The sequence below is a fragment of the Oncorhynchus kisutch genome, linkage group LG10, assembly GCF_002021735.2.
Source record: "Oncorhynchus kisutch isolate 150728-3 linkage group LG10, Okis_V2, whole genome shotgun sequence".
In the NCBI taxonomy this organism is placed as follows: Eukaryota; Metazoa; Chordata; class Actinopteri; order Salmoniformes; family Salmonidae; genus Oncorhynchus; species Oncorhynchus kisutch.
The window spans coordinates 24,905,002-24,932,359 of NC_034183.2; the positions used below are offsets into that span (position 1 = coordinate 24,905,002).

Consider the following 27,358-nt stretch of genomic DNA (forward strand, 5'->3'; position numbering starts at 1 on the left):
GGTAATAGCAGACATAAGCCTGCCTACATGCTAGGTATTTTGTATTCAGATATTCCGAGATTCAGATGGTCGGCTGCTTGTACAATTTCGTTCAACCTGAGTGAAATAGGACTGCATGCTATTGTTTATCTGAACGCGTGGGACGCAGACCGAGCAAACTGTGCATTTCATTTTATGCTTGAAGAAAATTGGAAGCGAAGATTGAGTTCATCTAGCTTGAACTACGAACTCTCCGGAGGGAATATTTTATCCGAGAGCAGTCTCTCAAACGCGGAATTGAAATTAACACTGTCAGAAGGATTGTGCTTTGACTTCGAATACCTGTCAAGGCTCTCTGACAACAGGTCTTCATTACAGTCAGGTTACATCCTATTCATAGAGATCAGACACAAATATTGTGATTTTGTCCAATCAACAAAATGTAATTCAAATGCTGTTTTAGCCTACACACCAACGATGCTTTTTTGTATGCTATCGTCAACCAGATTCAATAACTCGTATAACCCTAAGAAATAGGACTTACTTTTCCTGAAGGTTTAGAGCAGAAAAAAGCATTTACCTACATGCAATTTATAGATAGCATAATTGTGAAATCGTTGACAATACGAGGAAACTGATTAATTTCATATATCTTTCATATCAGAGCAGGTAGGCTATGGATTCGACTGTACAGACTAGTTGTCACATTTCTCAATGTCACATTTCACGTCTCTGAAGAGTGATTTGGCATACCGGACTAGAGCAAAGTCTATCAAAGCATATTGTCATTTTCAATTGACCAACGTTTTACCCTTTCAGTTTATACTGACAGAGAGACAATGCTACGAGCAAAGCAAGCCTGTATTTATTGATACTATCCTAAAGAAGGTCCCGCCTTTCTGGTGGCATTCTGTCTCGTCACTACTTCTTCCTTCTTCTCACCTGTTCTCACAAGCAGAATTCTTCCGCCCATTTGAGGCTATTCCGAGGATCCTATTGGTCCCGGGCGGTGCCCATGCTATGGTGACGTCACGGTTGCCCCTGCAGTGTGAATGAATCAAGCAGCCTGTATGATCACACCAAAAGAGCACAGCGAAATCCGGCAAGCACAGGACAATATTCCAGAATAATAAAACAAACCGGACTTTAACGGGACAGCTAGATCTACAGAAGGGTCCATACCCAGTTTCTATTTGATATATTCTACCCTTTTCACTAAATAGACGGGAGCTTCAGCCCACCGTGTATATGTGTGTGTTTATTCCCGGTTTTGGATCACAATGATGCAAAGTGCGGCTGTTCTACCAACAGAGAGTCCTGTGAAGGGTCTACCGGAGATACTCGGAGTGCCAATGCAACGTAAGGCTTTTCCATTTCCTTTTCTATTGATTATATCATAAGGACATTGGCAGGTGAGCTTTGAAATGCTGCAGAGCACTGCTGTAGAACAGATGCAGCGGTTAATTACACAGGGTTGAGGGACAGACAGGCTAATGAAGACAGTGATATGTATTCATACTATTGTGGCTCTTACTCCACTGACTCATATTACGTGTGTTTTATATTATTATTTGAAGTGAGGATATTAGTTGCATCTCATTTTGATCTTCTGGTCCTCATATGGAATTTTGTGGAATGCTGTATAGATAGAGATTCTTTATCACAAGTATGTATTGTTTAAACTGCTCACAGTGTTGTTTATAAACTCCAGCCCTTTGCACGAGTTGTACGTGCGGGTTTTACTCTATTTTAGAAGCCCCATGTGCATGGGCCTAGGTTTTGACGTGCATAATACTTAACTCATCAAGACATAGACACACTTTAAGATATTTTTTACATTTCTTATTAACACAGGAATATTTATATTTTCTACCTCCTGTATTCTATTCCCTCGAGCTGTATGAAAGGGTTGCCTCTGGTTTACAATCAGAGACATGCTAGACAGCTGTTTATTTGCAAACGAGTCTGGCCACGTACGAGAGATCAGACGTTGTCATCACCTACTCTCTTTACCCAGCTGGTTTGACTGACAGCTATTACTGAGTCATATCTGAATGATTCAGGCTATATATGTTAATGTATGCTTTAATGTTTCTGTTAAAGCTGTGTTTTTGCACTATTGTAGGCTACATAATTGTACAATTATGTCTGTCTTATTATTGTTTGACACATACATGATATTATAGCCTACTAAAAACAGGTGGTTTTGTCGTCATTTCTATTAAAACATGAAAAACATTAAATATTTCACTATATTGTGTGTGCAATAACTAGCCTACCTCAGCATCAAAGCAGAGAATTGCGTATCTTCGCATCTGCTCTTTATCGTCGTCATGTTAATCTTCAGGCCTATATAATCTGATCATGCTATCAAGATAGAACTGGGATAGGATAAATTCCTGACCTAATTATTCATGTGCGAGCCACTGAAATGTACAAATGGACCTATTATGGTTTTACCTCTAATGTTGCTCTTAATCCACAATGAAATACTCCTTTATATCGCAGATCCAAACGAGCCATTGCTTCTTTCAGCGTTGGAGAGTATAAACAAAACATATATATATCATGATTATTTTTGTTCAAAATCTAGACTAATTTCTTACGATTTAGTACATGATTGTATTCCGTGTTTTTTATAGCGTGCACAACAGTTAACCCATTTAACTCATTTAAAAGAGAGACTGTCAAAAACGGTCTCTTGTATTAGTTAATACGACCTTCATTTAGGCTACCATACATTATTGATAAAGGTAGTGAAACATAATGCATAATGCACAAAGTGAAACATAACGCAGAATTGTGAAATATAATTTGTTTAACCTGTACAAATAGCCTGTATATTGGCGGCGTATGCTCTTTAATTTTGTAAATCGAGGGAGATTAAAAGATTGGGTAAAGATCTTGCCACTCAACCCCCCTTGGTGCATACATGCTGGATTTAATACCGGATTACTCTACGAATAAAAATATTTTAGTATTATGTATCTAAACATTATTATCATGATGAATATGGCTGTTCGCATGCTCTTACGAATAAGGGTAATTATTCTTAAACGGTTTTTGGCCCAAAGCCCCAAGAAGAAGTAGATTACTTCCTGAATAGAGTTTACAGTCTGCTTGCTTTGAAGTGTAGGTCATGTAATCTACAAAACATATCAACTATAGGCCTATGTGCTCCATAGGCTATGAGCTCGTTCCCTAATACTATAGGCTTCGTATAAAGGTGTTACAGTACAGTCATTCCGATGCTGTAGCTAATAAGCACATGACTTGGTTGGTATGAAACACTTTTTAAGTCCTGTTAAAAAAAAAAAAGTTAGTATCCCTATCAGACTGGTGAGAAATGAACATCTATCGAAATACAGCCGCCTAAAAGAGGAAAGGAAGCGTATAGGATCACATTTTCTTAGATTTGAGGACCCCTCTTGAGGCACACCAGAGATCTTAAGTGGTATAATCGTGTGATTTATAAGTCAAGCAGAGAGAGAGAGAGAGAGGGGAAGTGTAGAGGCTATTAGACATCGAGCGTGAATAGGCCTACTGCCAAGATTGGCTGCATGCTGGAGGCCCTTGAGCTATCCTTTCAGCACCACCACTGCCGCCAAAATCTAATGAACAAAAGCACCACAAATCAGAGGAATTATTTCATATTTTGTGGATGTAAAATACACCTATCTTTAATTCAGTTTTGTATTAACTCTTATTGAAAATACATGTACTCCATAGTTATCGTAGTGTGAAGTTGATTGGGAAATACCTGTTATGCAAATGACTGTAGGCATAATGCCACATCACAATAGTAAAAATACAAGATATTGAGCTTTGCAGCATCTTTTCATTTACTTGGGCCTACACCTTTATAAGTGGAATGTAAAACGTATACCTATATTCTTTGTGTATGCGGCTTATCTTTGAATGTTGCTGATTGAGCAGCCTTCCAGAAACAATAAATATGAAAATTGTACTCCTCCAAAATGTCTCCCAACGTACAGAATGAAGAAGCACATGTAGTATTACTTCTCGTGTCCTCTAAAGCGCACGTTTAAACAGCTTGGTATGGGTGTGATTAGATTAATGATTAGACAGTGTGATTTCATGTGTAATTTATTTAAAACAACAACTAGTTTGGGATAGGCTAATTGCAGACCTTAGATACAGTGAAAATATTAAACTCCTCGAGCACAGAAAAAAATCACCTGGATAATGATTTTGCGCAAAGAATGCTGCTTATCCCTATTGCATCAATTTGAATGAGTTTGAGGGGTCCGTTCTAATTTCGATTTCTTTATGTTCTTGCCACTATTCTAAGATATTGAAAATACGCTTTTTTTTAATGAGATGCCTCTTCACCTGGCCATTGTTCACATGGTTAACATAAGCTACCAATGCAGGGAAATGACTTCCCGAGGTTTCATATTCATATCAAAGGAAAAAAATAAGGCTGTATAATAATAATATGTATTGTTATATCACATTGTAATATTTATCTCTATATATATTTATAAATACATCTGATTATTTGTTTTTTTGCATAGCCTAATCTTATCACAGCAATAGTGACGCTGCTCTGGTGATGTTGATGGTGATAATTAATGGTGTATTGTGGTGATAATGGTGTATGGTTTTTAATACTATTAGTGCTCCTACTTAACCTAGTTTTCTTCATTCATGCCATTATTCCTCGGTTTAAGATAAGAAAAATCGAATCAGTGGTGTCCAATCAAGTCCACTTCAAGGCTAAATATTGTGTCACTGGCACAGGCACTTGATTTAAAAAAGCAGAGTAAAGGAATGGGATCAATCTCAATCTCAAATCAAATGAATGTCATGGTGACAGAATTTACTCTGTCAGACTATGTTTTTATCGAGGTCGAATATAATGATGAGGAATTGCATTACTGTTTTATTTTGTATTTTTTTAAACATCATTTTACCCGGCTCTGATCTTGTAAACCGGCCTCGGCAATGTTCTGCTCACCTGTCTCCTTGCAGTATTCCAGGACCAGGATATTGTCTTAACGCATGCTGTGTATTCTATCTCTCTCTCGCCCTCCAGAAATCCCCCAGTGTGCGGGCTGTAGTCAACACATCCTCGACAAGTTCATCCTGAAGGTGCTGGACCGCCACTGGCACTCCAAGTGCCTCAAGTGCGCCGATTGTCAAGCGTTGCTGGCAGACAAGTGTTTCTCGCGGGCGGGAAATGTGTACTGCAAAGAGGACTTTTTCAAGTGAGTATAACTTCATTTATAAACGTATTGAATGGGAATTTCGAACATTTGATTATAGCAAGCTTAATTGAATTATATGTAAAAGTAATGTACTTTTAAACAAAGCTAGCATTATATTTAATTGCCTACATTCAAGTGAGCTAAAAAATGCCAACATGATTGCACTGGCTTTGACTTGTGAAATCACTCAAATCATCATACAATTATCAAAATGAGCCTATCCTATAGCCAAATTTAATTGATCGCACAAAACAAACCATCTTACGTGATTTGGCATTACAAACCAAATAGTCTTGTAGGCCTACGCAAATCCATGACTCTTGCATTTAACATGCGACTCACATAGATCTACACATAACACACCATAGGCCTATAATTAAACAGACTATGAGACTAGAACAGAATGCCATGATATAACAGTAATATTCACAATGGGCATCCATAGCTTACAGAGGTCTCCAACCTTTTCTTTGTCGAGATCACTTTATGATTCAAAATGCAAGCCGAGTGCAATTCTCTGCTGGGCACGGGAGATCAAGTGCTCCTACAATATATTGTGTGATATCAATTACATTATCAATAGCATATAGGGCCTAACTATAGTGCACGGGCGGGGAACACAGGGCAAAGTTCTACTTCCAATTCAATTCAATTCCTAAAAATGACTGTAAATAACTATTGCTTCGTGCATTTGCCTATTTTCATATATAATAAGAGAGGTCTGTTTTTCTCAATGTAGTCCTACCCCTTATTATAAATAACGTAGTCCCTTATATTTCAAAACTCGAGTCTCAAGCTAGGCTACCTGATAACACTGGCAATGGGTCAGTTGTTGTAGCCAATTACTTGTGAGGTACATCAGAGCATAAATTGAAATAACTCGTTTTTTTATTTCACTGGACTGATGGTGACGTCTCATCGGAGGGTGGGAGAGAGTGCGAGTCAAAGTGGAGAAGCGTTTTTCATGATTTCTAAAAGTGTTGAATAAAAACAGCGCTAGATTAGATCAATGCAATCAATGACTGATATAGAGGGGGACTGGAGGCCCTTCATGTCGAAAACACTGGTATCAAATAACTTGGCAAATGCTTCAACATCCTCTTCTATACACGGTCTCTTGAATTTTTTTTTAGCTTTGTTTGGCCATTTTACTTGAGTCTTAGCTAGCTAGCTAACGGTGAGCAGCCTGCGGTGAGTAGCCTACACAGCGATAGCTACTGTTTACTTCACATGGTATCCGTGCGAAATGACACGTGCCAGAACCACCCATTATTTTGAATTATTATTTGTTTTATTCGTATTTCATTCTTATTTTCCCAGGTAAATAATCAAGCATAATTCAAATTAATTACATAGGTCTAAATAAAATGTATTTTACGCATAGCACTAGATTTGATGTAAGATGTCCTTGAGTGTCCTGAAGGCATCTGCCAAATAAAATGTATTATTATTATTGTCTATATATCCCTTTCGTTTTCCCACCCCGTACTGCGTACTATGAATTTCATCTGATGGCGTATGTATGTTTAGACCTGGATTGAAATAGGTGCAGTTACTCATTTTAGGTGAAGGTACCATTTATATTTAGGTGCAGCAACTCCTCAATTCTTTTGAGCTAATATTCTATAGGAGGTGCAGGAACTCGAGCAGAAGAAAAATTGAGGTGCCGGGACTCAGTTCCAGTGAGCTCCTGCCCAAGTCAATTACTGTGATTAGGTAAAAAGACAAATAATGTCCTGTTTGAAACACTGACAATCGGATTGGGTGGGCTTGGCATGCGCCCACCCAGGCACACCTGTGCCTATGCCCCTGGTCAGTGAGGACGTTCCTCTTTGCATAGTTAACTTTCATAATGGTAGAGAAAAGGCTTGTGTCAAGACTTAGTGACATGATCAACACAATGAGGTTAATCAAGCTGAACATCCTACAACATCCTCCTGCCTTTCTGGCCATGTTGAATACTTATGTTGGATAAGACAGAACACATAACACTCAAACTTTCAACTCCAAAGACACTCTATACAAATTCAATTTATTACTGCTCTACCAGCCCTAGCTGGACACACAAAACAGCAACTTAGAATTTCTTCTCTTCCCTCTTTCTCCCCCTTTTGCTTCCATCTTTTTACGATTGAATTTCTGAGGCATTAAAGAAGAAAATTAAGTTTGACTTTTATCCAAAACAGGATCCGTACAGGCTTTTACTAAATCATGTTTGAGAGGTTTTAATGTCAGAAGCTTCAATGAGACCTAAAAAGCGTGCAAGTCAGAGAGTGGAGGCTAACTTTATTAGGTGGCCCTGGGGACAATAGGGGGGATTTTTTTAGATGTTAAAACTGCAGTGGTGCTGTGCACTAGAGGGACGGGAGAGAGGAAGAGGAGAGGGAGGATGAGGATGGGAATGGGGCAGAGGCGGGGGCTTGGAACTGGAGTATAGTGCTGGATTCCCAGCAGTGATGAAGAAACTTCACCTTGGTCTGAAGGAAGGGTTTATTTCTCTGTATAGGCTGTGTGATTTACAGCCCCTCCTGAGTCGGTGCTTTATTGGTTCTCTTCAGTGTGTTTACTCAGAGCTCTCTCTATTGGATCTCTCAGCCCCCACTATACCACTACATTGATCCATGCCATTTGTCAACCTGAGGACCAGCCTACCACCAACACAAATGCATTCCACCACTGATGCTTTCCCCCTCTACAACTTATACAGCTATTAATACTATTATTAGTGTAAATAGAGGCGAAAACGATGCATGCTATGTCATAACTATGTTATAGACCTTCTTTGTTATCATCCGCCTCTGTCTGAGCTGACTAGGGCTGGATCTACCTGTTCTGGATGGGGTTTAAGTATCTGACGGCAGGTGTGTATGTGTGTGTGTTTACTTGCAGGCGGTTTGGAACAAAGTGTGCATCATGCCAACAGGGGATACCGCCGACCCAGGTGGTGCGGAAGGCCCAGGACTTTGTGTACCACCTGCACTGCTTCGCCTGTGTCATGTGCAGCCGGCAGCTGGCCACTGGGGATGAGTTCTACCTCATGGAAGACGGCAGGCTGGTGTGCAAGGAGGACTACGAGACGGCCAAACAGAATGGTAGGTGTCTGACTGGGTCATCCTCCTATTGCTTTGCCCACTGTTTTGTGTGAGTAATATTTTGTGTGAATAATTCAGTCTTGTCTCCTTGGTAACCTGTTCTATTTAGAACATTCTCACCAAATAGACTTGAGACTAGCAGCCTCAAGCTGGTTCACCCATGTGGCATGGTGCTCTAAATCTCTGCTGGCTTCTGCAGGGGAGCTGTGGAGAAAGGTGCAGGAATTAGGAGACAGTTAGTTCAGCAGACAGCAAGGTGCAGTTAACCAACCTGGATTCATGGGTAGATGTAACATAATCAAAGAAAATCCGTGAGACTCAAATTAGTATGATATGTTATCTTTGGTATGGAATGTATTCATTTGTAGATTTTCATCCATTTCGAATGATATGTTACGAATTACAATTTGTATGTTAGGAATTACAATTTGTATGGTATGTTACGAAATACAATTTGTATGATATGTTGCGTATTACAATTTGTATAATATGTTACGCAATTGCCATACCTTTGATATGTTACGAATTACATTAGCTAAGTGGCTAATGCTAATGTTAGCTAGGTGGCTAACGTTAGCTAGGTGGCTAACGTTAGCTAGGTGGCTAACGTTAGCTATGCTAGGTGTAGCTAAAAAGTAGTAAGTAGTTGCAAAGTTGTCTGTGATAAGATTTGAAAACGCATCCTTTGGGTTGCTAGACGTGCGCCTTATACGCCTACCCATTCACCTTGAACGAACAATCACCCTCCTTTCATTTTTGCCTTAATTAAGTAACCTTCTGTCTTATATAACCATACCAAACATAACATATCATACTAATTTGAGTGTCCCATATTTTCATTTACTATGTTACGTCAAGTCTATGAGACCAGCCTGCATTAACTCCTTTATGTACAATAATACTGAAGAATTGAGAGATCACAAGAGGCAAAGGGATAGCGAAGAGGGGGTCCCATTGGGTGTCTCTCAGTGTCCTGCCTGGGCATTAAATCTCCAGTTTCTGTGACCTTTTATGGATCTGATTTTGAAAGCTCTGCCTGTGTATTTATGGAGATTTACATGGCCTGCTGATTGTTTATCTTAAGTGATGCAATGCACTTTTACGGTGGGCCACCAATAACTCCCTTCTTCTGGAATTTTCCTTGGAGATTTATGTCCCTTACAGCTAGAGTTGGATAGTTTGAGAAGGGTATCAACTTGCCATACATGGCACCTCAGTCCATTCAAGCAAGTTCTTCACCTGTATTTACTAGTCGATATACAAAATCAAAAACCCACAGGTTAATTACAATAACAAATGTTAGTCACAAATATAGCTAAATATCTAAAGGGTATTTTATAATCCTTGCATGTCTTTCTCAGATGATTCAGAGGCAGGTGCAAAGCGACCACGAACCACCATCACAGCCAAACAGCTGGAGACCCTTAAAATCGCCTACAAGAACTCTCCCAAGCCAGCGCGCCACGTCCGCGAGCAGCTCTCCTCAGAGACGGGGCTGGACATGAGAGTAGTGCAGGTGTGTGCCTCACAACAGGATCTGTATTACCAAGCGGAGCAGTTTTCTAGTTTGGACTAGTTTAAGAAAACATCCTAGTGATAATATGTAGATATGAACACAAATTAGAAGAGTAAAACCTCTCTTCTGTATTTACTGAGAAATGTCTCTCATCCCCCAATGGCAGGTGTGGTTCCAGAATCGTCGTGCAAAAGAGAAGCGTCTGAAGAAGGACGCAGGGCGGCACCGCTGGGGTCAGTTTTACAAAAGTGTCAAACGTAACCGAGGGGGCAACAAAGTGGAGAAGGAGAGTTCAGCAGATGATGCGGGACTGAGCGACAGTGAGCTCAGCTTCAGAGGTCAGTATGGCTACCCCAACCCCAAACCTCTTTCTTCTCTCTCTCTCTCTCTTCCTCAACTCCTCCTCCTCTTGTCTTCCTTTTCACATATCTCCATGGGAGCCTACATGAAAAGAGAAGCATTGGCCATGCAAATGACATTTTACACATCCCCATGTTTTTATGGTTATTTGATGTTTGTGAGCCTGTTTTGGGGACTCATAAAAGTCTCAAGCCACTTTTAAAAGGAGGCTGTTTTTACGAGAAATGAAAACACCGTAGCAGAAACTCTATAAAGTAGGTGAAGCTTTTAGTCAATTAGAGGGAAAGTGCTCTGGGGCATTGTTGTTATTGAAACAGCACTGGAGGGACTGTCGGAGACAAATATTTTGTATTGCATGAACAGACCCCCTTTGTTTGAGATTAAGATACATCATGACTCTGTCGTCTCTTACTAAGCGCTGGGGGAACACTATTAAGTACTACACACCTATGCCATTTACCTAGATGAAATCCAGATTATGTTGCCTCAATAAAATGGTTTCATAAAAGGCACTTAATTCTATTTAAAGATAACAGCTGTATAATGTTGATATAGTTGATGACAACTCCATAGAAGTGTTAAAACACCACTGTGTGGCTAATTGATAGTTGCTAACTCCCTCCTCTCTTCCACCAGACGACCAGATCCTGTCAGACCTGGGCCACACCAACGGTCTGTATGGGAGCGTGGGCGACGTGGCCAACGGAGGCTTGTTGAACGGAGGCTTCTCTCTGGACGCTGCTGGACAACCCTATCATGACATTCGGCCGGGCAGTCCCTACGGCCTCCCCCAGTCGCCGTCGTCCATCGCCTCGCTGTCCGGCCACACCCCGCTGCTCAACAACCTGGGCTTCACCATGGACAGCATCATGATCCAGGGGGGGCAGGGTGGCGTGGGACAGGCTCTCAGGGCCATGGCAGGAGGCCCCACCTCTGACCTCTCCACAGGGAGCAGCACGGGCTACCCAGACTTCCCCACCAGCCCTGCCTCATGGCTGGACGAGATGGACCACTCCCAGTTCTGAGCTCCACCATGAACACAGCAGACTGACTGGGGAACAGAGACAGACGAAGCAGGCTTTTTACATTTCTATTTCCCTGAAACTTGATATAGTTTGTTGTCCAATAATGGATGTGGAAGTGGTAGACATGCTACACGTCAGCTACCCTCCCACCACAACAGAGTAAAGGAAGTATGGAGACCCACCACTGACCAGAGCAGAGCAGTGGCGCCACACAGAACAGAACGGAAGGACGAAACACTACTGAATGTTGAACTTACACTGTATTCTACTTTTTTTATGGATGGATTTTTTTTCATTCTTTGGAAAAACTGGATTTGAAATTTCCAGCATGAGTTTGTGCATTGGGATGGTGTTTGTCATTAAAACCTGAGGCAAGCCCAAACAGCTATCAGCAATGTACAGTGGTTAGCTAGCTTAGAGGAAGTATTTAGTGTTGTGCGCATTGCGTCTATGCACTTAGCTAGCTACCGTCCCATAGCTTACATTGCATATGAAGTGTGACTGGCTCATCCGTGGATGTATGGAGAAAATTACTTATTTATTCTTTTTTTCGGGGGGGGACTCCCCCACATGTGTTTCGTGCACTCTGATTGGCTCAAAGTCAAGTTATTGGCCATTGACGAGCATTGCGATTCTACAAGTAGAAACGGTTGATTATTCACTACCGGGTCAGCACGCAGCAGGTGCCGCTTTTGTTCTAGCAAGAGAAGGAACGGCCTCCCACTCCTATCAACAGGGAGATTCTCTGTGAGTTTCATGCTTTAGGGCCACAATCTAAACGGAATCCCTAAAAAAGAAGCTTCCTGCATGCTTCTGAATGAGGAGGATCACTGTTGAAAAGCATTTTACATTGGCAATGCACTTTACACTTCTCTTTGTACATGGACAGCAACAAACAGAAAAGCGATGAATGCACAATACAACCCAGCAGTGTTTCCATATTAGATACATTTTTTCAAACAGTGTCACAATTACTATGCTAAGTTTTTTTAATGTAATTCTGAAACTAACAGCACTGGGATTTTAGGAATTACTCGATGTTGGTCCAGCTGTCTGTACAATGCGGGAGCCACAGATTCTTCTGTGTGCAAAATGGGGAAGTTGAGAGGGGATAGTTGCTTGCTAAAAACCCATTCTCTTCTGTAATGTAGGTGCTTGACTTGTTCTTGTCTGTGAATGATCTCTAGTCCTGGGGATTTTGTCAGTATTTATTTCTCCGGTGTCCATACTCCCAGGAAATGCTCTCTGCTAATAGTGGATAGCCTCTCTCCTCGAAGTCATTGTCATCAAATGACAGTAGGGTAGAGAGAAGTGCAAAGTCAATTCAACAATAATGTGGGAATTCACATTTGATATCCTCTTTTACTGGTGCAGCTGACAACATGGGGATTCCTATCTCATTATGACAGATACAGGAACATACAGGAACAGAATAATGGTTTTACTAAATGTTTCATTAATACAGTATATTTATTTATCTAAAAAAAACACACACCAACCTAATCTTGACTGAGGATCATTCACTGTTAATGCTGAAAAGCCAGTACTGATCCTGCTTAGAAGCTGCTCTTCTCTGTCAACAGCTGTAGCATCACTCCTCAACGTAAACACAAGCAAAAGCGATTATCAAACGTAATACTTAGAGCCACTGTAAAGCAGCTGATGGCCTGATTGTCATGGTATCGGAATAATGCTGTGGTGTCGTGCATCTTACATGACCCCCACTGGTTGAGATTAGTTTATTATTTTTTTTACTAAATCTGTCTTGTCTGATGGTGTTGGTTTCAAGGCTTTCATGTAGTGTCTAAAGGCCACTAGAGTAACTGTACAAGGAGGCACTTCTTTCAGAAAAAAATAAATGATCTAAGATACCATGAAATAAACTGAGGTAACAAAATGAGATGCTGACGGAACAATTCCTTTAAAAAAAAATCTCAATGTCTGTTCATTTATATTTATTTTTGTGTCAATTGCCAAATGTGGAACCAGCTGAAAAGAGCATACATTATGCCAACCAGAATGCAAATCAACAAACAGTAAAACAACACATGGAAATGTACACACACACCAATATCATTTTTGTTCAATCTATGTTGCCTCAGAACTTTGCTTCTTAATTGTTGTACATTTTGTACAGTTTCAAAAGGTGTTGACAGTCTTATTTCACGAGCTCTATTTATTTCCATGTGTCTTTGAAAAAGATGAAACAGAGAGCACTGAATCTATTCATATAAGCCTTCTGTGCTGGTGGTATGAACTGTGTACAGTAAAAACTATACGAGGAAATAAAGCTGAATTGTCTTTGGATTAAAGTGCTGTATTTCTCTTTAATGTTTACATGAACTTTCTCATTATAAAGCAAATAGCAGATACAGTTAGAGGAGACGTCTTCTGACTGAAGAAGAAGACGAGCAACAACTCAGCAGTGAGGAAGGCGGTACAGTAGCTATGGCTCACCACTTAGGAGCCAGGAGAGAAGAGGAGGGACCATGATTAGTGTTTCCTTCACACAGGGAAAGGTGCGTCAGACAGGCAAAGCAATGCCCTAGGGATTGTTCACACAAATTCCATAATTTGTCAATCTTGTTCTTACCTTGGAAGTAGCATATGGGCCAGGAGTGACTGCCATCTATGATTCATCTGTTATTTCTTAGCTATGGCCATGCAGCCTTGTACCAGACTGATTAACACAGATTCTGTGGTAGCAAACCATTCATGCAAGCTTGCGAGAACAGGCTGGCTCGTGAAGCTAATGGCCATGCACCACTGCATAGAATAGCATCAATTTACCAAATATCACTCACTTCAGTATAGTAATCCCATAGGATTGTAGCTATGTGTTCACTGAAAATGTAGATACTATTATTTTCACTATAATCTTACTTTGAATGAACTATCCCTTTAAGGATGAACTGATACAAATATTACACATTCAATTATGGAAATCCAGTCAGTCAATCAAACAGACTGTAGTAACCATGGTTTTCTGTATCTTTATTTGTAAACCAATACACTAACCCCCGTCCCACCCATAGGAGAGAAAAAACAGGACAAAGCAGCACATCTGCTCAGTTGCAGCGAACACTGATCCCTCTGCTACTAAAGACTGCGCCAGATTGCAGTTTTGCACAGTCAAATCTTTCCTTAATCCCTGCACTGTTAACTAATTGTAAACTGCCTTGTGAAAGAAATATGGATAAATATTATTTGTGGTCAGGCAAGATAGCAGAGCAGCGTTAATACAGGAGTGTATACAACCACACATCATAGTAAATGAACCAAATACGACAATTCAGCATGACTATAACCCATGCGCTAAAGAAGTGTTGTTGGATAGACATCTGAAATAGGCCTAGACTGGCTACATATTCATAGCAAAATTAAAACAAATGTAAAACTCAATAATATACAACACAACCGTTATCCAGACCTTTTCTGAGTCTTACCAGGTCCGTCCTAAACTTAAGTATTATCGATTTGGTTGTGTTTAAGCTCCTGTTGTGTAAGAAGAAGAAAAGATCAGTCTAGCAGAACAAGCACGTTTGCATAAAACGCTACAAAACAAGCTGACTTTATTCAGCCGATGACAAGCTATGATGACCATTAATGGATACCCTTTAATAGTGCTGCCTTACAAAGATAAACAGCAACAAAGACAGTTCGGATAATTTACACGGCACTTACAGCACTAGTATACAAATAAATCTGGGAAAGTCCTGCACTGTTGCTTTTGCAAAGATGACAAACACAAGCACAAATGCCATCATCATCGATCTGAGGCGTCTATTACAACCTTCCTGAAGGCAACAATTATATTAACATGTAAATAGATATTTGGTTCAGACTGAACTTCATCTTGGACATCAAGACAGGATATTTTCTTCAAATTATGGCTTATTTTAATGATGAGCAATGGCTGCCATGACAGTGTAGCTTTAAATGGGTTTGAGTCACAGAGAGGCTTTTCAATGATAACTTCAAGGTTGTTCTGTTTGATATGAAATTAGGTTCTTTTCACTGGGTTCTCATAGCAGAAATGAGATAGTTCACATGTAATTAAAGCGAGGGAGGGTCGTTAACAGGATATTGGCTTCAGTGCCTGGTGAGGTGATGCTGATTAGAACATTCTGGTGAGACGAACCATGTAGACACTTGTCTATGGAGCAGCTTGGATCACTATCGCCTCGAGTAGCAGCAGACGGCAACGCTTGTTTATCATGCACTAAACACCCAGCTTTGCAACAGAGACTTATCGAGTTCTCGTGAAGATATTAGAGGGATGCTTTTCAACAGCAGAGACGGGATTTTACTTAGTGTTGAATTCCAAGCAATACTGTTCTGGGGACTAGCGAGCAGATTGCATTAAGAGTTGGCCAGTACAACAACATGCCGTTGCTTTTAGCCCCCAGACTGGGGAGACTAAGAGAGGCAGAGGAAAGTGCTCCAGCTCATCCCTGTAACAAACCTTGGCCATCTGTCACTAATGGTGTTAGAGAGGCGACTTGTAAAAATGCATAAACGTTAAGTAAAGAAGGTTTGAGAGGAGGCACTGTCAAAAGTGAAAAGCTCAGAGAAAATTGAAGCCCATAATGGAAACATAATGGGCTTAGTGTCACAGTTGTGCAGACATGCCCGGGGAGTATGACATCACCGACTCCTACCCCAACCCAATCGAGATTCAGGAAATGACTGGTACATGGGCGAAACAGCTTTTTCAAATATACCAACAGCATTATTCCTGGTTGTGTAGGGAATGCATACTGTAACAAGCTGAGGGTCATAAGAGCTCTCCTTCTCAGTGATACCGTAAGAGAGTAGACTGTCTGGGCTGGGCCATCTCTGTTCTGTATACTGGGGCCATGGTGACTGACTGACAGACAGCAGGACTCTTTTCGGTGACTGTTATTTAATGCCTCATGTTCAGGGAGATTGAGAGAAAGAGGGATTACAGCTTGTCCCCATTGTTTGTTCAAATGTGCATTAGCTTCTTTATCAAGCGGTGGTTAAGAGCTGAGATTCCAGATTTAGTATTCTCATCTGGTGGGAGGGAGGGGGTGCCAAAGAGACTGCTCTGATCAGAAGGGCTTACAAAAAACTAAAGCAGATTTGGAGGCAGCCCATGTGTTGGCTATTTGGAGAACATCCAAATATATTTTAAGTGACATAACAGAGGGTGTGGGTATGTGGGGTGGGCCAAGGGAGACACAATGTGCTAGGTGAACAGTTCACTTAAACGAAGAGGCCTCACCAGCCGATGTGTGTGTTATATAGTTGTTAGTCATCATGGGATAAGGTTGAACTTCTAGTTCTCCATGCTCCATCTGAATATAAAATTGCATATTAGATGTTTATTTTTAAGTTGCATTTAAATATACAGTTACATTCTGCTTGTCAAGAATGATGCAAACAAAAATGCTTCAAACATGATTCTGAATAATATAATAAGACTTACTCCTAGGGTAAAATGTCCATACGCTGTCCAATTGTATTTTAAAGATTTTTATCAGCAAACACAAGACAACCAAAGGTAACACACAATATCTGAAACAGAAGGAACCTCTTTTTGGTTGACATTTCTTTATTTTTTTTAATAGCAATGATGACGGATGGATTCCTTGGAATTTGACATGAGAGACGATGAAGTGGTGGCAGGTTGAACTGCCAGAGTGGGATGACCATTGCACCTATCCGGTGTATGTGACAATAAAAAACATCATCATCATTACTGAGAGGGCTGTGTGCTAGGTCTGGGGTGGGCACAGGCTGGAGGGGAGGAGAGGGAGAGGAGGGGATGGCGAAGCTGGGCCTAGCCCTTGGAGGCGGTGTACTGGCGCAGCAGTGAGGAGATAGAGCTGGATTCAGTGACCTCCTCGGGCAGAGAGCCCTCCTGGTCCTTAATGGAAGGGTCTGCCCCAGCCTGTAGGAGCAGCTCCACTATGTCAGCAAACTCACACGCAGACGCTGCAGGACAGAGAGGGGGAGGGGAGGAAGGAGCAGAGTAGGGTAAGAGAGAATGAGAGGGGGAGAGGAGAGAGAAGAAAGGGAGAGAGGAGAGGAGAGAGAAGGGGGAGAGGAGAGAAAAGGGGGAGAGGAGAGAAAAGGGGGAGAGGAGAGAAAAGGGGGAGAGGAGAGAAAAGGGGGAGAGGAGAGAAAAGGGGGAGAGGAGAGAAAAGGGGGAGAGGAGAGAGAAGGGGGGAGGAGAGAGAAGGGGGGAGGAGAGAGAAGGGGGGAAGGAGAGAGAAGGGGGGAAGGAGAGAGAAGGGGGAGAGGAGAGAGAAAGGAGAGAGAGAGAGAGGAGAGAGAAGGGGGAGAGGAGAGAGAAGGGGGAGAGAGAGAGGAGAGAGAAGGGAGAGAGAAGGGGGAGAGGAGAGAGAAGGGGGAGAGAGAGAGGAGAGAGAAGGGAGAGAGAGAAAGGGGAGAGGAGAAAGAAGGGGGAGAGAGAGAGGAAAGAGATATAATTGTGATGCACTTCAGAGGTAAAAGGATCCAGGGTTGACTACAGTTAACATGCCATGAAAGCAGCTATTTCCATATATCATTTTTGGGCGGTATGACAAGAATATACACAAATCTGTATATCTAACAGTACCCAAATCACCTTCAAAAGGCTTCAAGGTCACTGGAGACATGATGCACACAGCTACATCTGAACACAGCCTCTAAGCACAGCTCATTGGTGTTAATATTCCTTAGGTTTTTAACCTGAGTGCAGGAGTCAATGAAAAGCTCATATGGAGGCCCATTGACATTGCCCTGAACTTGTGGTTGGCTGAAACACTGATTTTGTGCCGATTTGCAATTGGAGTCCCACTAAAAGGACTTGCAAGCTAGGCTAAGATATGAGGAGAGGGCTTGCAGTTTCTTAAACAAGTTAGCGAGTCACAGCGCTGATGCACCAGGATTCCTCCGCGCTCTGAGTGTTTTCAATCACTCTCTCCCCTTAAAAAGAGAGCTATCCTGCTCCTGTGTGATAGGCTGATGTCAGCGGGAATGGCTGATTGACAGCAGGCCCTTTTAAACCTCCAGCCCAGAGGTGGCTAAAGTGCCGCTCGTTCTTAGCAGGGAGAAAATAAGAGGCTTGGTTATGTCAGGTTCGAGAATTTTCTTCTCCTTCTAAATTTTATTTTCCGGGCTGCGTGCGCCATACGGGGGCCCTGGGCTGTAAAAACCCTCATCCCCCCCCGGGAGTCGTTGAGAAGGAGAACAATTTATAGTGTGCAGTAAACCCTCAATTAATCATTTGCCAGCCACTGTGGCCCAGTGTAAATAGAGGTGGAAATGAATTTTCATTCTCTGCTATTTGTCTCCTGGAGTTCATCGCTTATGTTTATTAGTCATTTTTTTATGCCCCATCCTCCTGTCCCTGCCTGGTTTGGTGGCAGTGGTGGTGGTCTACTGTACGCCAGCCACGTGACCAGTCCCTACACTGCCCAGCCCAGCCAACTGCCCACTCAGCCCAGGGCCAGATGGTGTCCCCCCCCCTCCCACATACACACACCAAGGGCTCAGAGGACATGGGGACCGCCCATGGGAGGGGGTCTTGAGAGTCCGAGGAGCACTGTTGATTTCCTTGGGGAGACCTGGTGATTATTACACACAGCCCATCCATACGCACAGATACAGACAAACACACACACACACAAACACACACACACACACACCCTCTAACACTGACAGAGAGATGGCAAGAAGGAGGGATGAAAGAGACACTGACAGATGAAAGGCACCTGAGATAGCAACAGCAGTAAAAGAGGGAGAAGAGAGGGGGATGAGAAAGAGGGAGAAGAGAAGCAGAGGGGGACATACGCAGGGCCAAGAGAGCAGATGGTTCATGGTTTCCCATCCATCCCCATACAACTGTTCACACTCATAAACAGATTCAATTTACATGACATGTACATACATACATACATACATACATACAAACACTCATACACAAACATAGCCTAGAGACACATATTCATCCAGAATTCCAAATTAAAATCTGTGATATCCGGAAGATTACCATAATGCAGTGCTGTCTGGCCCTCGTCATCCTGTGAAAAGAGAGAGAAATGTTAAGAAACCTGAGAAGAGTTCCAGACAAACAGGTCTAACTTGTAGACCCATAACACAGTAAAGGGTATATAAAACAAGCTTAAATCATAGAGACAACCATTGCTCATAGAACAATGAAAGAACCGTAGCCTTGTCAGTTGTAAAGTTGTGGCTCGCAAACTTCGCAGTTGAGAAAACTACTTTTTACCTTTCGACTAAATTAACCCAATGATTTCCCCATAAAGAAGATTATGTAAAAATATTAAATACTGAGCGAACAATTAAACCTTTCAACTTGAGACTCCATAGCAGACTGAACCAGGGGAACCAATGGCATCAGCCCACTATCCACCCCTAAGCCCTAGCTGAGCCCTCTCTGAGCCCTCTGCCACAGGTTAACACACTGTGGCCAACGGGCCAGGCAGAGCAGGCAGTGCTCAAAAGGCTCAGAGCGAGGGAACAAAGCCATGGCGTTTCTCGTCATTGACCTGGGGTGAGAACGTGCTAAACGCATTACCCACGGAGGCCGTCCCATCACACAATGATCTTGGAACAAAGGAGCAGTCTGCCCTGAGCACCGCCACCGTTTGGGACAAATTCAAGTGGTGTCTATGACCGGAGCTGATATGAAGAAAAACTATATTTAGGATAGAGGTCAGCGGGGGTGTAAATCCTGTGGGCTGTGTGTGCAGGCGGCATTGGGCCGGGAGTGAAGAGGTCAGTTTAACTCTGACAGTGTATGATACGTATCATCAAGGCGGACTCGTCTCCGGCGTGCCTTTTCACCCCCTAATGATGACAACTGCAATATTGTTGTCACCAGCTAGCCGCTGTTCAGATGGAAACAACTAGAATACCTCCAGTCACTAAGCCAACTGGCAGCTTCTTTAGAATCAGAATCACCTTTACTCGCCAATAAATAAATGTACATACCCTGAATTTGACTTAGACAATAGGTGCTGTCAGCAACAGATATTGTACAAACAGGGTCCCGTGTGGCTCAGTTGGCAGAGCATGGAGCTTGCAACGCCAGGGTTGTGGGTTTGATTCCCGCGGGGGACCAGTACAGAGAAAAAAAGTATGAAAATGTATGCACTCAAGTCGCTTTGGATAAGAGCGTCTGCTAAATGACTTACATGTTATAATACAGACGTCAACCTACAGAATATACAATAGAAATACAGTAAACATAAAACTCTGGTGTATAGTCTGATTACAGTGGGAATACACAATATTTAATTGTGAATAATGATGAGTGAGAAAGTTAGATGCACAAATATCACCCCCCCCCCCCCCCCAAAAAAACTATGCTAACCTCCCGTTATTGTGAGAGGTTAGCATGTCTCGGCGGTGTGATAATTGTGCGTCTAACTTTACCACTCATCATTATTCATTCAGGACTATGCGCAATCATGGTAGTGTCGACACTAAGGGAGAGTCTTCAGAAACATATCCTGTTCTTATTTACAATAAAAGTGACTACAAAATGACACAATACATTATTTACCAATACTTTCTATTGGGCACAAAATTATCTGAAACACAAACAGCAAATGCATCAAACAAGTTTGTAGAGTCACAAGCTTGATGTAATCATTGTACGCTAGAAATATGGGACCAAGTACTAAACTTTTATCCCAATAGTCACTTAATCACTTATGAAAAGTCACTTCATCAACTGCTCAGGTGACGGGCGGTTTTCATCATGATTGACCTGAACTGTCTGCCAGAGCGGAATCTTTTAAATATAAGGGCAGGTGATGATCTTACCTGCACGCTTCCTTGTTGTGTTTTGTCCCTCATCAATCTACACACAATACCCCCTAACGACAAAGCAAAAACAGGAAGAAATATCACACCTACTTATTCCAGGGTTATTAATTTTTACTACTTTCTACATTGTAGAATAATAGTGAAGCTAGTGAAGAGAAATAACACATATGGAATCATGTAGTAATGATGGTGCCACTGGAGCTCTGTCAGAGTGACCATCGGGTTCTTGGTCACCTCCCTGACCAAGGCCCTTCTCCCCCGATTGCTCAGTTTGGTCAGGCGGCCAGCTCTAGGGAGAGTCTTGGTGGTTCCAAACTTCTTCCATTTAAGAATGAGAGAGAAATGTTTTTGGTAGATCTGTGCCTCGACACAATTCTGTCTCGGAGCTGTAAGGACAATTCCTTCGACTTCATGGCTTGGTTTTTGCTCAGACATGCACTGTCATCTGGACCTTTATATAGACAGGTGTGTGCCTTTGCAAATCATGTCCAATCAATTGAATTTACTACAGGTGGACTCAAAATCAAGTTGTAGAAACATCAAGGACGATCAATGGAAACAGGATGCACTGGAGATCAATTTCGAGTCTCATAGTAAATGGTCTGAATCGTTATGTAAATATGGTCAGTTTTTATTATTAACAAAATGAGAAAAAATGTCTAAAGACCTGTTTTCGTTTCGTCATTGTGGGATATTGTCTGTAGACTGCTGAGCATTTAAAAAAAGGTTTTAATCAATTTCAGAATAAGGCTGTAACATAACAAAATGTGGAAAAAGTCAAGGGGTCTGAATACTTTCCGAATCAACTGTATGTACCCAGTATGTCCCTCAGGACCTCTGGCACTGGCCTTTTAACTATCTAAAAGCCTAGGACCAAGAGGCATGGAGAGGCGCCTTTAGTTATTATGCCCCCAGCCTCTGGAATAGCCTATTTTTTCTTCTTCTGTGAAGCACATTGTTGCATTCCATGTCGGAAATGTGCTGTATGAATAAAGCTGGACTTGATTTGAACATCAGTAAATCCTCTTTTTCTTAGCCTTTTGCCCTAGCCTATTAACCAGTGAAGACAACCATTAGTGGAACCAACCCAGTGTCAGACAAAGACTGTCGAATCATCCCAGAGCATGGGGGGGAGGGAGATCACCTACGCTGCTTGATAAAGGCTCTCTCCAACGATCCCAGAGTGAGATCCTATTGTTTCCCCTTGGCAGCACCACTTCAGGGGCCTGCTGATTCCATTAGAGAGTTCAATTCCCCCAAGATGGATAGAATACTGATGCAAATGTCCTCAACCATAAATGGATCGGGAGAGACACAGTATTTTCCTGTGGTCTGCGTCTACGGTAATGTTGAGTATTCAGTACAATGTTAGTGTTAGGTTTAATCCCACTTGATGTGCAAAGTATAAATATCAAATACACACAAAAGTACAAATCCGGACAATAAAAGAATGTCAGTGGGCAGACGCTCACATACACACACACGCACACGTTGGTCTATTGCCCTACGCGATAGAGGCAGAGTGGCAGATGTTTAGCGCAGAGGCAGCGAGTGGGACCTTGATGCACACAAATACATACAGGAATAATTAAACTGTAAGGGGTTTAGGTCTTAATCTGCTCCCTCCAACTAATCTGGTGTTAGTGCCGGACGGCTGGGACAGCACGGTGTGTGCAGGGACACTCCCAGGGTATGACAGGGAGGACACACGCAAAAGTTGCCTCATACAGTACTTAACTTGACGCAACACATTACACACACACACACACACACACACACACACACACACACACACACAATTAACACAGATTAAAAGTGTATAAAATAAGTGGGCAACACATTAAGTAATTAATGCCAAACCAAACATGTAAACATAAGTTTGTATTCAAAATATATTAACTTAAAACAGACTAAAAGCATGTTTGTACATCGTAGTAAAATTAAGAGGTTTTACACACACACACAATTAACACAGATTTTGTATGTTGCCTATGTAGCAGCAGAATCCAGAAGTAGGACCCTGCAGGTTGGTGCACTACTGAGACTGACTAAAGGGTATGTTAGTGGAGGTGAGGGCCCTGCCCTTTACTAGGTTCTTTAAAGTGCTGCAGTGTGGAAGCTGGCTGGTCCTGTCTGTCTGGGAGCCAGAGGGGGGGGGGGGGGGGTCCTCTCGCCTCTCCTCTCAGCATTTACTAATGCTCCAAGAGAGGCTTGATGGAATCAGGAGAAATTGGATTGTCTCCCATTTGCTTTTGGAAAAAGGAGGAGACTTCCTAGCTGGAGGTAGCAATTTTCTTTGTAGCTCTCCATCCCATTACAGAAGTACATCACAGCATAGCTCTTTTTAAAAATGTTACCAAAGTTTTCCTTGCGTTTTTTTAAGATTGAGAGTGGTATGCAACGTTATCTGCACAAGCGATTCAAACTATATATTTTTGTCCGGCTGCCTTTTTTTCTGTGTGTACAGATATAGGATCCTAATTTGATCAAAATTTTGTTGCTGAGAATTTCCCTGCGCCACAGGAAATGCGGATGAGCTTCATGATTGACATAAATTCACTGAAAACCTGCACTAACACACTGTTATAACAGTATTCCACTTTTCATATAGCCTCATTTTGACATACTAATAGCCTAACCAACGATCAAGCAACATTATGGACTATACATTCAAATCCTGTTGCTGTAGGATTATTTTACTGCGACAATATAGGTCAAATTTAAATCTTACATCTGTATGTTTGTGACTGAGTCTATCAATATGTCCATCCCTGTTTCTCTATTTGTTTGTAGAAGCCAACACCCTTGGAGGGGAATGGTGGAATTTGCCTTCCCAGTAGCATGGGAGGAGAGGCTGCAGACAGACAGAGAGAGAAATAACATTGATAGACATGAAGAGAGTAAAAGGGACCATAAAACAGAGAAAGAAACATGGAAAAAAGTGAGAGAGAAAGAGATAGAGGACGAAACGGTTACAGAACAAGGTCTTTCCAGTACACCACAGAAAAGTAGGTTTGTGTACGTGAGCCAGACATATTCCGTAGAGAAAAATGCTCTCTCAAATCCATTGCCATCTGTAGAACCTGCTGCAGCATGAGGCAACAGGCAGGGCTTGGGTTTGTGCTCTCCATGGCCAGCCATTAAAAGCTTTCTTGTTTTCATACCACAGCAATCCGGCAACTGCCCATGGCATATGGTAGGTGTGCTAAAAGCCATTGTGGGATTTTTATCCTTTAACACCATTCTCTATTCCAGCTACATCTTACTCTCTAACTGATGCCCCCATTCTCCCCCCCCCCCCCCCCTCTCTACCTCCTGCACCTCTCTATCTCTCTCGCTCCACTGTCCCTGACAGCCACATTAAACAAGTGGGAAAAATTGACAAGCAATTATGATTTATGATCAATGCATGCAGCTGCAGCTGACTTGTATAATGACAATGGCGCTGGGGAGAAGGGAGAGAGAAGGGAGAAAGGCTCGGCAGTCTCCAGGGCTTGCAGTGGGACTTGTAAAGGGAGCATGGATAGAACCCTCCACCATTCATATGCAGATACCATTACGATGAGCAGGTGCCATTAATCAGAGTCTCAGAAAGACAGAGGAGAACAGGCTGATCCCGGGTTATTCCAGGTCTCTGAAGACCTGCTGCTGGGTACTCTATGGTACTGCCTGTGGTCTCTATGTTACTGTGTTCCATTAAAGTAGATCACAGGACACACAGTGCACTGATGGGCTGAACAGATGTCTCCAGACCAAATACAGACACTCTACTGTTCACGTCTGTTTGAAGTTCATCACAGGAGTGGGGTTCTATACAGCCAGTGATCTTTATATGTTACGGAGCACATGAACTGGAGAAATGCGTTAAAATTATTATCCGAATATCCGTGATTTTCTTGTAAAGAGACACCAGCTTTTGTTTATCTGGTTGTATGTATGTGTGTGAGAGGGAGCTGGATATCCAGAGGTAAAGGGATCAGAAGACAGTGGCACCCCTAATTGAATCTGTGCAGTGAGTGTTAACCTTGCCATTCAGCGTGTGAGCACTGCCATGCTGGTGAAAATTAGCGCTTCCCCAAAGTGTCCTTGAGGTGCCCGGGCTGCCCCTCGCCTGCCTCCGGGCTCCACAGCAGGTCACCCTGTGTGCCAATAAACCACCTCACAGGCTCTCTAAAGCACACTGTAATATTTTATACAATTCCTGGAGAAGAGGAACCAGGGAGCTCAGGGGCCTGGAGCAAATGGCCAAGACCACTCCAAGAGGTCTGATGCTCTTAACGTCCCAATCAACTGAAACCGTTCGGAAATGGATTCTTCCAACAATGTCTGCTAGGAACGATTGGGTTTCTGAAACCAAGACCTGTCTGTGTTTTGGTATTCAGATTTTTAAAGGAACACAACCACAGTGTGCACCCTTCAAGAACGCAGCCAAACATGTATGTTTACCATGCTTTATGTAGTGTCAGAGGATCAAGAGATTATATTTTTCTCCACAGGTTCTCTGTAATTTTGGAGGATGGGAAAGGAAAACTCTCCCTTCTTCTTTTCCTCCTCGTGTATACTGTACTTCTCCTCCTCCCCCGGCACTGCTCTTCCACTTTCTCATCTCTCCCTCCCCCCCTCCTCTCCCACCACTCTTCCACTTTCTCATCTCTCCCTCTCGCTCTCCCCCCTCTCCCTCTGTCGCATCTCTCCCTCCCACTCCCTATCTCTCCCCCCTCCTCTTCCACCGCTCTTCCACTTTCTTGTCTCTCCCTCCCCCTCCTCTCTTCCACTTTCTCGTCTCTCCCTCCCACTCCCTCCCCCTCTTTCTCGTCTCTCCCTCCCCCTCCTCTCCCACCGCTCTTCCACTTTCTCGTCTCTCCCTCCCACTCCCCCCCCCCTCTCCCACTTTCTCGTCTCCCCCTCCTCTTCCACCGCTCTTCCACTTTCTCGTCTCTCCCTCCCACTCCTTTCCCACCGCTCTTCCACTTTCTCGTCTCTCCCTCCCCCTCTCTCTCTCCCCCCTCCTCCACTTTCTCGTCTCCCCCCCTCCTCTCCCACCGCTCTTGCTTGCTCCCGAGGGACTCGGCAGAATCCATTAGCATGGGGGAGAGTGGCAGGGAATTAACATTGGTGTGCTCCAAGTCGAGTGGATCATCAATGATGTTTAAAAAGAAATATATAAAAGAAATAAATACATAAGAGTGTAATATGAAAATCAATGGCCAGGCAGCAGGCATTTGGGAGAGAGGCCCATAAAGTGGGGTTGACTACTAACTGGACCCTGAAGAGGAAAACAGTCACTTTGTTTTCTCGCTCTCCATCAGTAAGCAGCTGAGGACAGCTTTAATGCTCAGCGCAATTTATGTGGATTAAATAAATTGTTGAGTGTACAAATTGTGAGAAGCCAATAAGAAAGGTAGTTACAACACTAACTGTAAAGAGGGACTTTTCTTCTTACCTGCAGCAGGAATATGAGTCACGTAGCTGCTTCTTTACACGGTGCGTCATACAATAAATCTACATCTGTGCATTATCCTATTGGGACTTTTAAAAATGGTGGTGTCGGCCATTTTACTTTCATTTAAACATGTGCCATATAACCTCTGCTAGCATGTATAAATGTCAAATGTACTGTATGAGTGGTGTAATTTCACTCTGTACGTCTGTGTGTGGCTGAGCAGACGTTCTGTAGTAGGGTTGCTAATGCAGAAGTCCTATTAGAAATAACATTGTAATACCCTATCAAAAGTAAACGGTTGCTTATTAAAACTCCTATGATTCCCTTCTGTCAAACTGAGTTTCTGTAGACCCCTCCTCTTTTATTAAAACTCCTATGATTCCCTTCTGTCAAACTGGGTTTCTGTAGACCCCTCCTCTTTTATTAAAACTCCTATGATTCACTTCTGTCAAACTGAGTTTCTGTAGACCCCTCTTTTATTAAAACTCCTATGATTCCCTTCTGTCAAACTGGGTTTCTGTAGACCCCTCCTCTTTTATTAAAACTCCTATGATTCCCTTCTGTCAAACTGGGTTTCTGTAGACCCCTCCTCTTTTATTAAAACTCCTATGATTCCCTTCTGTCAAACTGGGTTTCTGTAGACCCCTCTTTTATTAAAACTCCTATGATTCCCTTCTGTCAAACTGGGTTTCTGTAGACCCCTCCTCTTTTATTAAAACTCCTATGATTCCCTTCTGTCAAAGTGGGTTTCTGTAGACCCCTCCTCTTTTATTAAAACTCCTATGATTCCCTTCTGTCAAACTGGGTTTCTGTAGACCCCTCCTCTTTTATTAAAACTCCTATGATTCCCTTCGGTCAAACTGAGTTTCTGTAGACCCCTCTTTTATTAAAACTCCTATGAT

At 42.5% G+C, this 27,358-nt stretch overlaps 2 protein-coding genes across 2 annotated transcripts in view; one reads left to right on the top strand and one right to left on the bottom strand.

Annotated features, from left to right (window-relative positions):
• Positions 1 to 1,102: 1,102 nt before the first annotated feature.
• Positions 1,103 to 13,479, top strand: LOC109897496 (LIM/homeobox protein Lhx4-like). The gene is made up of 6 exons (XM_020491995.2): positions 1,103 to 1,338; positions 5,039 to 5,210; positions 8,100 to 8,302; positions 9,664 to 9,818; positions 9,985 to 10,156; positions 10,815 to 13,479. Exons 1-6 carry the CDS (start codon positions 1,260 to 1,262, stop codon positions 11,201 to 11,203), a joined length of 1,170 nt encoding a protein of 389 aa, XP_020347584.1. The 5' UTR covers positions 1,103 to 1,259; the 3' UTR covers positions 11,204 to 13,479.
• Positions 13,480 to 16,743: 3,264 nt separating this feature from the next.
• LOC109897952 (acyl-CoA-binding domain-containing protein 6) overlaps positions 16,744 to 27,358 on the bottom strand; it is a 33,771-nt gene continuing 23,156 nt past the window's right edge. The window contains exons 7-8 of the mRNA XM_020492640.2: positions 19,209 to 19,239; positions 16,744 to 17,164 (exon numbers count right to left, since the gene is read on the bottom strand). Of these exons, the coding sequence (XP_020348229.1) occupies positions 17,010 to 17,164; positions 19,209 to 19,239 (186 nt within the window). The 3' untranslated portion in view covers positions 16,744 to 17,009. The remainder of the gene's footprint in view (positions 17,165 to 19,208; positions 19,240 to 27,358) is intronic.